General features: G+C 40.0%; 1 protein-coding gene across 1 annotated transcript in view; it reads right to left on the reverse strand.

Annotated features, from left to right (window-relative positions):
• The window catches only part of CLCN1 (chloride voltage-gated channel 1), a 42179-nt gene that overhangs the window by 8709 nt on the left and 18556 nt on the right, over positions 1–14914 (reverse strand). The window contains exons 9-14 of the mRNA XM_035894620.1: positions 13586–13711; positions 9323–9407; positions 6557–6658; positions 4399–4483; positions 3839–3988; positions 1266–1335 (exon numbers count right to left, since the gene is read on the reverse strand). Of these exons, the coding sequence (XP_035750513.1) occupies positions 1266–1335; positions 3839–3988; positions 4399–4483; positions 6557–6658; positions 9323–9407; positions 13586–13711 (618 nt within the window). The remainder of the gene's footprint in view (positions 1–1265; positions 1336–3838; positions 3989–4398; positions 4484–6556; positions 6659–9322; positions 9408–13585; positions 13712–14914) is intronic.

The raw sequence follows: 14914 nt of genomic DNA on the forward strand, positions 1-14914 counted from the left end.
TCCAGACCACAGTTGAGGCCCTTCACACACTCATTCTGTGAATGTCCAAACACTAGAATCACAGCTCACAGAAGAGTTTAAGTGGGAAGGGATTTTTGGAGGTCTTGTTCTGACCCCTGCTCATAACAAGGCTAATTTCAAAGTGAGATCAAGTTACCCAGGGCCTTGTCCAGACAAGCTTTAGAAGTCTGCAGGGATGGAGATTCTCCATCAGCCTTTCTGAGCACGTTAACTAAGGAAACAATTTTTCCTCATGTCCTGTCAGAATTTCCCCTGTTGCAACTTACACCTTTACCTCCTATTTATTGTGTGTCTCTAAGAGAAGTCTTTCTATCCTCTCTATCCCCTGCTGCATTAGGTAGTGAAGGCCGCAGTTAGATCCCATCTTGGCTTTCTCTTTTGTAGGCTGAACAAGCCCAACTTCCTGAGGCTTGCCTTGTGTGTTTTGTGCTCCAGGTCCCTGACAATCACAGCGGCCTCCACTGGACACATTGCACCTTGTCGAAATCTCTTGCATTGTTGGACACAGAACGGCACAATATTCCAGAATTGTGTCCAAAATGCTGAATGCAGGGAAATAACCAATTTCTTTGCCTTGCTGGCTAGGCTTTTCCTTAATACAGCCTTGTTTGTGGTTAGCCTTCATCACTGCAAGGGCATGCTACTGACTCATGTTCAGTTCCGCCTGCCAGAATCCAGAGGTACTTAGTGCAGAGTATTTAATTTAAGAGCTGTGGATACTTAACGCTGAACTTCATGAGTTTGTATACTTTAGTCTAACAAAACCTCTCTTTCTTAACATTAGCATCATATTATTTTCATTTTTTGGTCTTGGAATTAAAATTGGTTAAAAACCAATGAACTCCCATATTTCAGTCAGAAGAAATGAGTAAGTGGTGGATTACATTGCAGGTACTAGTTTTGAGGTTATCTCTTCTAGTTGGCCTTCAGGGGCAAAAAGGGCAACTACTGCTAATTGTAGGATGAGAGTTTCTCTGTAGGTGAAGAGGCAGAGAAATTAGAAGGCCATGGCTCAGCGTGCCTCCCCATATAAAAGTACAGAGATTTCCTCCTCAGCATTTGGATTTGAGGGGTGGGAAAATGACAAAAGCAGAGACTCAGAGGCTGGTATATGGACTGTTAACCAAGCTTGCCATAGACGTCAAGTGATGACTCCTCATCCACTGGAAGAAACCTACTGGGTACATACGCAATGTATCTTACTCTCTCCACACATCAGACTGCAACACAAAACTGAAACTCACCTAGAACAAAGACAGGCATGAAACCTCCACAGGGGATTGGCATCGTGGTAGCAATGACTGACATCCAGAACTAGAACAGAGGCAGAGGGTGCAGGGTGGGGTCTGAATGGGATCTGGAGGAACTCTGGCAACACACCAACACTGATGCAGAGGACCTCTGGGCAACTGCAGTGGTGGCAGAGAAGCTGAATCACCACAGGGATGGATGAACATGTGAACTCCTTTGCCTGGGGCCTCAGAAGCTGAGGTTTCCTACTGGTCCAAACAGCTTAGCTTTTCATAGAACAAGGCTGTCAAAATTTCACAGACTCAGAAAGATTTCAGTGCGAAGCAAACCCTGGAGCTCTCTCGCCCAGCTCCCTGCTCCCAGAAGGGCTAATTCCTAAGTCAGGTCAGTTTGCTCAGGGCCTTGTCCAGGTGAGTTCTGAACATCTTAAAGGCTGGAGATTCCCCAGCTTTTCTGGGCATTTGTGCCACTGCTGACACATGTTCCAGGGGGAGTTTTTTTCTGAAGTCCAACTGTCATAAGTTTCCTTTATTCTAGCTTGTGTCTGTTGCCTCTTGTCCTATCACTATGTTGGGCAAAATGATGAAATCTGCCATGGTACTGCTAAGACCAATTAAAATGCTGACTTAGCCCAGCACATATAGATTTCTTCTGGAGGCAACTGCCTAATCTTACAAACACCTCAAAAGCTAATACACTCAGACTTTCTCAGGCAATATGATGAGAGATTCCCACAGCTGGCAGAAACACAGAGAATGCTGCTGTTTCGAAAGCTTGTCTGAAGAAGTGTACTGGTCAAATGTCCCTTGCTTCACCAATATCATCCATAGGGTAGAGACAACCATGGTCAGCATGCCAAGAGCAATACTTTCAGGTATTTCAGGACCATATTCTCCTCAGAGTGGGCAAATCCTTCCTGTTCAAGGTCCACCTTTGAGGAGGTGATACCTCTGCAGACATTGTTGTAGCTGTAGATGAGATACTAATCTGTAGACAGTCAGATTGGTGAGGAACTCCACCCAAGTCATCTTTTCTGCTGTAACTCTCATAAAATAGTTGGCATAAAAGGCAAAATGCATCCAGGATGTAGCCTTCCATTTAGGAAAGCCCTCTACGAAGGTAACAAAGAGCCAGCAGTACAGCATCTCTCAGCCTATGGTAGATGAACATGCTGTGAGGATGGGTTGGACCATCGACTGGATACCAGCTATTGCTCTTCCTTCTATAAGCCATTGGAATGTTACAGAGTTGAGGTTCCTCTCTGGCTACAGAGGCCAGCAAACTGCAGAAGTGGAATACTGCTAATTAAGCTCTGTCTTTGCAGTACCAAAATACAGCTGAGAATTGGGACTACAGTGCAGTGGAGAATCAGGCCAAGTCTTTGCCTGGAGTTGAAACAAACAGTTTCATTTTTATGTGGTCTATCCCAACTCTAAATGTATCCAGAAGAAAATAAACTGCTTGGAGCAGTTATCTAGTGAGTTGAGGAAGCCTTTAGTTAATGAGATAAGGCCAATGAATCTAGTCTCTGAGGATACAACTCTTCCAAAGGAGAACAGATGGACTCATGATAGATAAACCATGTAGTCCATCCCTCTTTTGTTCAAGTAAATGGGACCTCGTCTGCTTGGTACATTATAATCAGAATTATCACAGAAGCAGAACCCTTAACTACCTGTCAGAAATTTGATGTAGTGCTCTACTTTAGGTGGAATCAGCTGTGTCAATCTACCATTGAAGTCCATTCCTGATCTACAGAAATGTTCAGCTGATACTGCGAGGTGGCCTCAGCTCTTTTTCTCCTTTTCAACAACAACAAAAATCACCATTTCTATGATTTTTTTACCCTTTTATCTTCCCCCCACCCCCTCCCCCCCCTTAGGAAAACCTCTTTCTTGCTTTGTGTATTTGGAATACTTTAATATAATGTTTTCTTCTTTCAAATCTCTTCTCTTGCTCTGTCATGTGCCAGTTAAACAGCTGATCCTTTCAGTGGGTGAAGAGTTGCTACCTCCACAGACCATGTCAGCTCAGAACATTTAATCCACTGTTGCTTTCAGAGAAGTAAGCAAAACTGTTTTCAGCTGCATTTCTCCATCAAGTTACGGTACTGCTAACAAATCCTTGAGCCTCACACAACTATAGATTGTGCTTGCGTAATCTTCTTTGTCTCCTATCTGTAATCAGGAATATTAAGTAGACTGTATCAGACTTTATTTAGACCAATTATAAATTATCTGGGAACTTTTTACTCAATTACTTATTTTTCTGGAACTTGAGAAACCTTTCCTGATGTAGTCCTCCCTACCTACTACTACACGGTGGGTACTGAAGGTCATTCAGCAGGGTCACTATATTAAGGCCATGAAACTATTCCCTAATAATTTTGATAATCTTGCATTCAAGGTGGGCAAAAATCACTTCAAAAGATGTAGGACCCCATTTCAGTTGTAGTGCTTCATTCAATGCCCAGCAAGTCCTCACTGGAAGCTCACAAACTATTTCACAAAGGATCAAGAACATTCACTCCAAGTGGAGAAGGGTTATGGTGAACTGGGTTTCCTACCTTCATGAGGAAGAAAAGCAGGATGATGATGAAGACACTGACTTTGGGATGGATCCAGGCAGCAGATTTCCCTAGGACCTGAGGGTCCCCTGTGTATTTTGCCCAAGTATAGTTATCAAAGAGAGAGCTGATGGCTTCCCGTGGCATCAACTAAAGAGCAAAAAAACCAGGCATGAGCCGTGAGACTAGATGGAGTAAATATTCTACTCTGTTCCAAGAAAGTGGAGGAGATTTTTACTTTGGTAATTCATGATTACGAGACTTAATTCACATTTTAATCTTCAGGAAGAGAGATGGGACTTCACCTGAACTGGTGAAGGGATAACTACTTTCACACATGGGGTAACATCTTCCTTATTACTTGCTTAGGAGCGTGGACCTTTTTCAAGTTTGATATGAAGGAGACAGCAGAGATCATGAGTCTTAGAATATAGTACCTCCTCAAACCAAACTCCTCCCAATTTTTTCTTCCCCTTTCCTTATGGTTTATTGAGGCACAGGATAAGGGGAGACTGTTCTGCAGAACTGCACAGAATTGCAGATACACATCCCACTCTTACCTCTCCTGCCATGAACTGCCCAAATCCTGGAGGAAAGGTCACAGTTGCTATAAGGAAGGTTATAACCCCAGGGTATATGAGGCGGCTGAAAAGAAAGAAAAGTTTATTAAAATATAACCTCACGTTCTTTTCTTGTAGCACTACCACATCAGGACTATGAATGCTATTTCTGTGAAAGTTCTCTGCCGCATCTGTATCCATTACTTTGGAGTTCTGTCACTGGCAGTTTAATGCCTTGCTCCACTGATGATCATCATTCATAGAGGGTTCAGCTGTCAGCAAAACCATTTTTCCCATGAGAATTAATATAATGGGAGGGATGGATGGAGAGAGGGAAGTACAAAATGCACAGACTTGAATATACAGGGGGGATGTGTATTTACAATGATGTGTTGACCTATTGTCAAAAGCCAGCACCTCCTCCATTTGTCCTGATTATGCCAGTCTTGCCTCTTCATCCCCCATGCAATGTATCCTGCCCTACTGTATTTAAAGGTAGGGTTTTTTTCACACATTTTTGCATACATCCCCCATTGCATTAATTCTTATGAGAAAAACTGCTTTTCTTTCTATCAAATTGCTGACCGTCACAATTTTTGGGAAGGTGTCCTTGGTGGCTAGTGGGTCTAGCTGTGCTGGACCAGTGGGGAATAGCTGGACAGCAGGCTGTGTTTTCCTACTGCTGTGCCCAATCCCAGGATGGGTGTCTGGGTACACCGTGACACTTCATGGGCACTAGGACAACATGAGTCTAAGCTACCTCCAAGTGCTGGACTAATCCCGTCAGGCCTCCCCTTGCAAATTACTGTGTTTCCTACAGGAATTTCTGGCTGAGATGCTGTGGTATTCAGGAAGACAAAACACAACCTTTAATTTATTTCAGTCTAGGAACCTACAAAATTCTGAGAAATTAATCAAAAGTTTAAATTCCTGCTTTGCTGCACTTATCTATTAACTTTGTTTGATGGTTCTGCTGGTGCTTGTGCGTAATTCTACATAATGAAGAAAGACAATTTTTCTTCCACACAATAAATGTAGTTTGAACTTCTTTTTAAGTAGTGGTTTTCTTCTGCTCAGACCTGCAGCTTGCTAAGAAATGTAGGTTCTCCACACCTCTCAACTTAAAAAATTCTCATAGGATCAGATTTCTTCTATGAAGAGACTGAAGACATTTACAGTTAGCCACCTTTTCTTCTTCAGGTAATAACTTTGGAGGTTATTAAAGAGGGGAAGAAAGTTCAAGTGCCATGTAAAACCTTTATTGCTAAGATTTTTATTTTGTTTTGCATTTCTCTTCCATGGTGGAACTCACACCACTTTGTTACTATCAGTTTCATCTTCTGGTTCATAAGTCTGCAGTAATTACAATACTGCAGCATGTTCTTTAAATTTTTACTTACATTTTGATAAAAAAAAATATTTTAAAGACATCGTTAGATTTCAGTTATATTTAGTTTTTCTTAAATATAAATGATGTTGAATTTATTTTTTACAGATTCTAAAAAAAACTAAGCAGAAGCAGCATGATCTTAAGATGCATGATCATTGATTTTCTAATTAAAAACATTTTCTGACCAATCAGTAGTTTCCCCTGTCCTCTTGTCCTGGTTTTGGCTGGGACAGAGTTAATTTTCTTCCTAGCAGGGGGGAGTTGGCCGGAGGGCAGTGACCACTGCCTTGGGGACAGGCTGGGCATCGGTCAGCGGGTATGAGCAATTGCATGGAGTGTCACTTCTTTTGTATATTCTTTTATTATCATTATTATTGTTGTTATTATTATGATTATTATTTTCTCTTCCTCCACTGTCCTATTAAACTGTCTCTCTTCCCCATCCCACTGTGCAGGGGAGGGTGAGAGAGCTGCTGAGTTGCTGACTGGGGTTAAACCACGACACCTCTTAATGAATATTACAGAGTCTCCCTTCTAAATCAGGAAGCTATCAGAAAATATTGGGGCTGGTCAAGAAGAAAATCAAGCTCAGAACAAATTTGATGTTTGCAGATATCTTATCGTCATGTAATTTCAGTTCCTCATATTTTTGCTATTTTACAGTTGAAATAGTTCTACTTGGTTTCCAGAAAACATTTGTTACTATCCAATACCAGAAGGGTATAAAATTCTGGTCCCTAAAGAGAATATATATTCAAAGGCACTCACTATTTGGTGAGAAACTGGCTCAGAGCCGTATGACGTCGGATGCATAGGACCACTTGGCGATTGAGATAAACAAAAAATGCTCCAAGGAATCCAGAGCATATCCTAAAGTGGAGAAAATGAAATAAAATCACTCCAAACAACAGACAATACAAAAACCATCAACCAAGAAATTGAGTTTAAGTGGTTTTCATCTTCAGCTGTTTATGAAGTCTTTTAAATGCCACCTAGAGGGTTACTCCTACAGCAGCTCACTTGAAGACATTGACTCCCTGATGAAAGGGGAGAGATTATTTTGGCCTTCTTTGTCACACACAGTGCCATTTTACCACTTAAATTTTCTCTTGCTTAGAGGGGGAAATCTCATGTATAAAAAAATTATAAAATAATTTGTAAAAATAATCTGTGAAAAAGGACTGACAGATCTCAGTAAGGGCTGGGGAAGAGCAAGTGGGCAAAGACCAGTATTGCCAGAATTTAGACATCATGTTGGAATGGGAAATAGTAAAAATGAAGGGAGTTTAACTCTGATTCAGCAAAATTATACGCCTACATCAAATACTAAAAGTAATAGCAACTCTTGTGCCTAAAGCAAAGTACATAATCTTTATGATCCTAATCACTTAGGCCTATGTTCTTGATCCTAATAAAGCCAAAAAAATATAGTTGTCTAATGACTGGCCTTGATCCTTGAGCTCTCTAGCTTAATGAGACTTGGATAAATTGGGCCTAATACTCAAAGGTGAGGTAAAGAAAAAAGAGTGAAAAAAGAGTGCATTTAGAATTATAGAATCATAGAATATTTTGGGTTGGAAGGGACCTTTAGAGGTCATCTAGTCCAACACCCCTGCAGTGAGCAGGGACACCTTTAAATATATCAGGGAATTGGCAAGGGAAGTATTATTTTATGTGGCAAATAATTCACCCACAGAATACTGGGGGTAGACAGATAACATTTTCATTCTATTAATTTTTAAAATTAATGGAGTTTTCCTTTATGTTATGCCGTTGTTTGTCAAATCTCATTCAGAGATTAATTTAGCTTACTTAAAAAGTTGTATGATGCAAAAATCCTATCGATAATTTATAAATTTCCTAGAAACAAGTTTAAACTAAATATAAAGCTGTTTACAGAAAAACATGTCCAATGAGTTTCTCTTAAATATTTTAAGCCAGCACTGTTTAGCACTACTATTAAAATAGACCAGTCCCTTAGGCAATATAAGCCTAAGGGCTGCACAGTGAGCTGAATTTCTTTATAATACTTTATATTAAAAAATAGATCCCTCTATTCCTGCCTATCAATTTGCCAATAAAATAGAAGTGCTCCTCCTGTATATATTTTGCAAATTAACAACATTTGCTGACACAGAAGAACAAGATCTACCTGTTGATAGTGTTTGGGCTGGCTCAGTTTTTTTGTCCTACCTGAAGGTGAAGAAATATGTTGGATAGAAAGAGAGTTCAACTTTGAGACTTAATGTTAAGAGAATTTGGAGCATTCCAAGCTGGTATCAGGACTTTATCCAAGACTATCCAGGTCTTTAGCTTTTTTCTTTTTTTTTTTAAACTACCACATTAGACACACAGGCATTTGAAAGCATTTCACAGTTGTCATCTACTCCTTTTCTAGTCCGTGTGCAGTACTGCAAAAAACCAGCTCTGCCAACTCTGTTCAAAACAGGCTGACGGTTTTTTTGCATTCTATCAGCTGTAAATCGTAAGGGTTACCTTTGTCCTTGCCAGTCTAAACAAATAGATTCCCCCGAGTTCAACATGCAAGCCTATTTAAGGAGAAGAACTAAGTGGATACATATTACAAGCAAAAGCTCTGTATATTCATGGATTTTCAACTTATTTGATATCTTAAAAAAATCCCACTTGAGTTCATATTCAAGTAAATGAATATGACAGCAACCTACTAAAAGGAGCTGGAAAACCTCAACTGTGTTTCTGGTCTTAGATCCAGGTCTTGCAACAGAATATATTCGCAATGCCAGCACAGGTATTTGTTCCTACAGTGTATTCCCTTCACTACTGCTCTTCAGTGATTTCCCTGGAGCCTCTCTGAAGCTCTAAGGAAAGACTTTTCCTCACAGTCATTCTAAACTCAGTTTTTCTCTAGTACCTCCCAATTGTCTTCTCATTTTCCTTAAGTTCATTCTTTCTTTTCCCCAGATTTCCTCCACAAATGAAATCAACTCAAATATCCCCATAAATAAAATTAAAACTGACACTCATCTTAATAAAGTAACTGTTTTTCTCACTGCATCCAGTTACAGTTCAGTTACCCTTGCCACCATGTCAAGTGTACCAACCTCTCTTGAAAAGGATAACCATTCTGACCTTGTAAAAGGGAAACTTCCTGGTTACATCTTTTGTCCCATTTTTGTCAAGTGGAAAGGCCATACTTGTTTGGTCAGTTCATTTGGGGATGCCATCAACATGGTTAAAGGGCCACTCAGTAAATCTATACCCAGAACCTACACCATGTCAGACTTAGTTTTTTTTCCAGAACTTATTTTCTGAAAAGATATATGAAAAGGAAATACCAAGCAGTTTGATAATACCCACATTTCCTTCCTTACCCATTGTGTTACATGGGCACAATTTCTGAAGGAGGAATCCCAACAAGCAGAGGCCTTAACTGTGACAATCACACTGTATAAAAGAAAGAGCAGTAGCTGTTTTGCTAAAAGGATTTTTAATAGAATGCGAACGCACAAGATGACCTTTGTAGAACAAGGAGCCAGGCTCCTAGAAACTTACCCTATTACAGCAAATGCTGGCAGCTCTTGCAGATCAAAGGGGAAATCCATGCGGAAGTTTGTTCTGAACAGGGCTGTGATGGTAACTGTGAGAGAAGAAAGAGGATGAGGAACAAAGGGTATATATAATGAGGTAAGAAGTTAAATGCCAGAAAAGGTAGGGGTAGGGACAGTGCAACTAGTTATATGCTCCTCTGTGGTTTCATGGCATGATATACAATATTACAGAATGGAAGACTGCTCTGTTTTTTTTCCCACTACACTCACTGACTCCCAAAACTCTCTCTGCTGAGGCAGGCAGTGCTTATATATCTGGAGAAGCTGTGCCACACACAGTTGTATTTGCCTTCTAGAAACAAAACTCAGATCCCCTCTGAAGTTATATCTGCAAATTTTTTGACTGGTACCAAAAGAATTAAAGTCTTAGAAATCAGAGATGGAAAAGATCAACTAAGCCCCATCTTCTCCAGCTCACCTCTACTGGTAGTGTCACACTGCTAAAATGACTCAAATGTCAAAACCTGTCCTGCTTTTACCCGGAGGTACCTATTTGTGTGGAAACAGTCAATATCTGTATGCCAATAGGTTAAATACAAATTATAAATCTAGTGCAGTGTGAAAATGAAGCTGAATGAGGACGGATATAAATCCCAACTTGCCCTGGATGAAGGTATTATTTGCACAATGAGGAAAGAAAAGAAGCAGTGAAAATCTAGCATTACATGGTAATTACAGGAGGCATTAATTACTTGTTAATTAATTACTTGGTCAGACAGGACCAGGTTTAGAGCAATGATTTAATCAGATCTCTGTGGGTTACCTTACCTAAGAGAGCTAAGCCTGTCTAACAGCTTGCTGCTATCCAAAATAGGAAGATCTTACTCCCTGTCTCTTCACTCTGTTCCTTCCCTCCCGGCTGCACTGTTCTCCCCTCCCATCAGGCCCACTCTGACACATGTCAAAGCCTTTGCTGAGTTATTTCAGCTCATTAAAGCCTACCAGAAAACTTATCTGCTCGTTTCCTGGATTAGTCCTCTGCCAGGTAAGTAAGAGTGTTGAACGGAGGGGTCCAACAAACACAGAGATGGTACAAGGAAGGGGTGGAAGAACAGTCAGGGAGGGAAGATGGTGAAAAGAAGATGTCCTCTTTTTTGTTAAATCAGCCCAAAAGGGGGTCATATCTATTTAGTTTTAGAAAACAGATAATCCAAGCCACTAAATGACAGTGCACTAAATGTAGGGCTAACTTTCAAAGATTTTTGCCACAGGGCAGCAAAGGTGACCAGAGCAAAGGGAAACAGTCACAGCACTGAGCCTGACTCTTTCTAGGTTAGAATCATAGAATCATTAAGATTGGAAAAGACCTCTAAGGTCATCAAGTCCAACCATCAAACCAACACTACCGTGCCTACTGAACCATGCCCCTAAGCACCACATCTACATGTCTTTTAAATACCTCCAGGGGTAGTGACTCAACCACTTCTGTGCACAGCCTGTTCCAATGATTGACCACTCTTCCAGTAAAGAAATTTTTCCTAATATGCAATTATTGATATGAATTGTTATTGATACATTAGAAAGGAATCTAATTTAACAACGGCATTTCAATAGTGTTGGATTAGTGCAGACAACTCTAAGAAAATGGTCCTTTTTCCTAACTGTGGGTGCTAGAAATGTGTAAAAGCTGCATTAAAATGGTATCACAATGTACAGTATAGCACTGCAGTATTGCAATATCTTCCAATAAACCCATCTGATAGCCAGATATGCTTGGAACTCTGATCATTTTTTCTAAAAAATATTCTGGAAGAAGATGGCAAATGCTTGCCTAAGCAGAAAAGTTAGTTCTCATATTATGCATGAATTTGCAATAGTTTACATGTTCCACATGAACATTACAGGTAGATGTGCATAGTGCACATTAAGGGAAGCTGCTTCTTCCACTTTCAAGTACAGTAACCCATCTCATGCAAAGGCTTTCTTATCAGGTGATAATTGTAGCTGTACAGGAAACTAGCACAAAGACATTGGCTTATCTACCGAGTGCATAACTTCCGGGAGCAGACAAGACTTTACAGATTATGAAGACATCAGAGAGGGAGCCTAAGAAAAACGCTTGCATGAACAAAGACTGAAAAGACCTGGCTTGTAACTTTCAGAAGGAAATGAGTAAGAAAAGACATGAAAGATAAGTTAGAGTAGGCATGATAAAGGATCATAAAATGATTAATTACTTTGCTCAACAGAAGTTTCTAGTTCCTTAATACAAGGACAAGGAGACTGGCAACACAGACAAAGAAAATTCAGAACTATGAAAAGGAACTATTTTTCATAGACAATTTGGTCATGGAACTTTTAAACCCAGATAATGAAGAAGAATATAAGGAGCCATTAATGTGGGTATTAAAGCTGTCTGGATGATTTTGAAGAAGGCACAGCAATTAAGATGTTTCAGGATTAAGCTGATTTCTAATGATTTGAGGAATCAGTAAGAGAGCTAAGTAGATAAAGTGAAGGATGGGAGAGTCTCTTCTGTCATCTGTCTTTGAATTTATCATATTTTCCTCTGGAAAGAACAGAAAGATGTGGGTTTTGTGACAGATCTGATGGCTGAATACTCCTCAATATGAGGTAGTGTTTCACAAATATGTAGTCACTTTCTACATTCAAGTAGAAAGTGCAGTCACTTTCTATAGTCAAGAGAGTATTGAAGCCAAATAATATTTTAGCACACAAAAAAGATCCAACCCAGTGAAGTCAAGAGAGACAAAATTCATAGCAGTTTTAAGTAAGAGAACTGCCCACATGGAGCTCCATCTGGAATGGAATGGAATGGAATGGAATAGAATAGAATAGAATAGAGTAGAATAGAATAGAATACTTCAGTTGGAAGGGGCCTACAACCATCATCTAGTCTGACTGCCCGACCAATTCAGGGCTGACCAAGTTAAAGCATGTTATTAAGGGCATTGTCCAAATGCCTCTTAAACGCTGACAGGCTTGAGGCATCAACCACCTCTCTAGGAAGCCTGTTCCAGTGTCTTCCCACCCTCTCTGTAAAGAGATGCTTCCTAATGTCTAGTCTAAACCTCCCCTGGTGCAGGTTTGAACCATTCCCATGTGTCCTATCACTGGATAGCAGGGACAAGAGATCAGCACCTCTCGCTCCACTTCTCCTCAGGAAGCTGCAGAGAGCAATGAGGTCACCCCTCAGCCTCCAAACTAGACAAGCTATTCATCATAAGACATTCTTTCCTTCCAGCCCTTTCACCAGTTTTGTTGCCTTCCTCTGGATGCATTCAAGGACCTTTACATTCTTAAATTGTGGGGCCCAGAACTGCACACAGCATTCAAAGTGGGGCCGCACCAACACTAAATACAGCGGGATAATTACCTCTTTTGACCAGCTGGCTATGCTGTGATGCCCCCAGGATGAGGTTTGCCCTCTTGGTTGCCAGGGCACACTGCTGACTCACATTGAGCCTGCTGTCAACCAGCACCCCCAGATCCCTTTCGGCAGGCTGCTCTCCAGCCACTCCTCTCTGATTTTATACTTGTGCCTGGTGTTACTCCATCCTAGGTACAGAATCTGTCATTTGAATTTGTTAAATTTCATCCCATTTATCATTGCCCAATGCTCCACTCTATCCAGATCCCTTTGCAAGACCTCTTGTCCCTCAAGAGAGCCAAAAGTATCTCCCGTTTTGGTATCATCAGCGAACTTGCTAACGGTGCATTCAACTCCTGCATTGAGAGTGTTGATAAATATATTGAACAAGACTGGCCCTAGAATTGAGCCCTGAGGAACATCACTGGTGACTGGTCTCCAGCAAGGTGTAGCCATATTCACTACAATCCTTTGAGCCCTGCCCCTCAGCCAGTTCTTCACCCAGTCCACCTTGAATCTGCTCATCCCACAGTTGGACAACATGTCCAGAAGAACGCTGTGAAGGACAGTATCAAAAGCCTTACTAAAATCCAGAAAATCTACATCCACCAAAAGCTACACTCCCCACAGGGGGCCTCTTACTTGCCAAAATTCAGTAATTTTTCAGTCATACCCCCAGCACACCTAGGAATAGGTTGGGTTGTACAACTGATGACATAAGATACTTCCCTTTCTCTTTCCTTCTGTACTGCTGGAAGTGACTTCATGGCAGAAGTTTCAAACACCATACCAGACTGTGGTTTTGAGAAAGATGGAAAATAATAAATTAATAGAGCAACTTCTGTACAAAGAAAGTAGGAATGGTTCTTGGCTTACCTGCATCCTTGTTCCAAACAGCAAGGACTCGGAAAATGAAGGCACTAAAGGTAGCTGCAAAGAAACCTCTCCAATAATTGCGCACAGCAAAGTATGTAGAAGTGACCTCAATGCTGAAAAGGACCCCTAGAAAGAGTTGGAAAGGGAGCAAAGTTAAAATCAGAAGTGTAATGTTAGAAGGGTGAGAGAGGCTTCTAAATAGTCTTCTAGAGCAGTGGTCTCCAAAATTCTTTGATCGCACACCTCATCAATAAAAAATTCTTGAGCACATAACCCCCAATGTATGTGTATTTATTTAAAAATTATATACATTTACCTTTGTACTATTATGTACAATATAAAACATACACAAAAAATAGAAATTAGAAAAGGATGAGATAAAAATGAAATAAAATTTTAAAAATAATTTTCTTTATTAATAAATAAAAATGTGTTCTCACTGAAAATATTGATATTCTTTATTTTTGTTTAAATCTTGGTTTAAGTCTTTGTGATACAGTGATTCAAAGGTCTGCTTCTCTGTTCAGTTTATCTCTATACTCGGTCTTAATGGCTGTCATAGCCGAAAAAGTTATCTCATAAAGATACACAGATCTAAATGCAAGAAATATATCATTGGCTGCGCTTGCTAAATTATGATACTATTTTTTCAATCCCATCAACCAAGATTTTAATTGAAATTTGGATAGCATATTTCCATCTCCCCTGATGTCAATAAGTTGTTCTTGCAGACTAACCAGAAGTTGTTGAATTTTTATATCTTTAACAAATAGGTTCAAAGCCCACTGAAATTTTTAATCAGAAAGATTTTTAAACAGGTTAGAAAGTTCTGTTTCCAAGTTTTTTAAGTGTACACGTATGACAGATTTTGTAGGTGACACACATTGTACTTGGCAACAAATTCACAAAATCTCCACAAGTTTCTTTTGAAAAGCAGTTACTTTCTCACCCACTATTAGAACAATTTTTGCATGAAGGGATACATCAAGTATGTTTAATTTTTTGAAAATAACTGCTAGGTAGCATGCTACTGACAGATGCTGGTCATCACAGAAAAGATCAGCAAATTCAGAACACTTGCCTTTTTTGTAAAATAAAACTATGCAAAAGGTCTTTAAATTCAACAACCCTTTTGAAAGGCCATGAGATAACCAGCAAATGTCTGTATGGTACAAAGGATTTTCATGGTCACTCCCCACCTCATCACAAAATATTGTAAATATTCTACTGTTTCAAGGTCTTGTTTTTATGAAATTAACCACATCAGTGACATCCTGTAGCACTTCGTGCATCCCTGGCTCCCATGTCTTTGCTGCAATAGCTTGGCTA

The sequence above is a fragment of the Egretta garzetta genome, unplaced genomic scaffold (assembly GCF_000687185.1).
Source record: "Egretta garzetta isolate BGI_Z169 unplaced genomic scaffold, ASM68718v1 scaffold85, whole genome shotgun sequence".
NCBI lineage: Eukaryota > Metazoa > Chordata > Aves > Pelecaniformes > Ardeidae > Egretta > Egretta garzetta.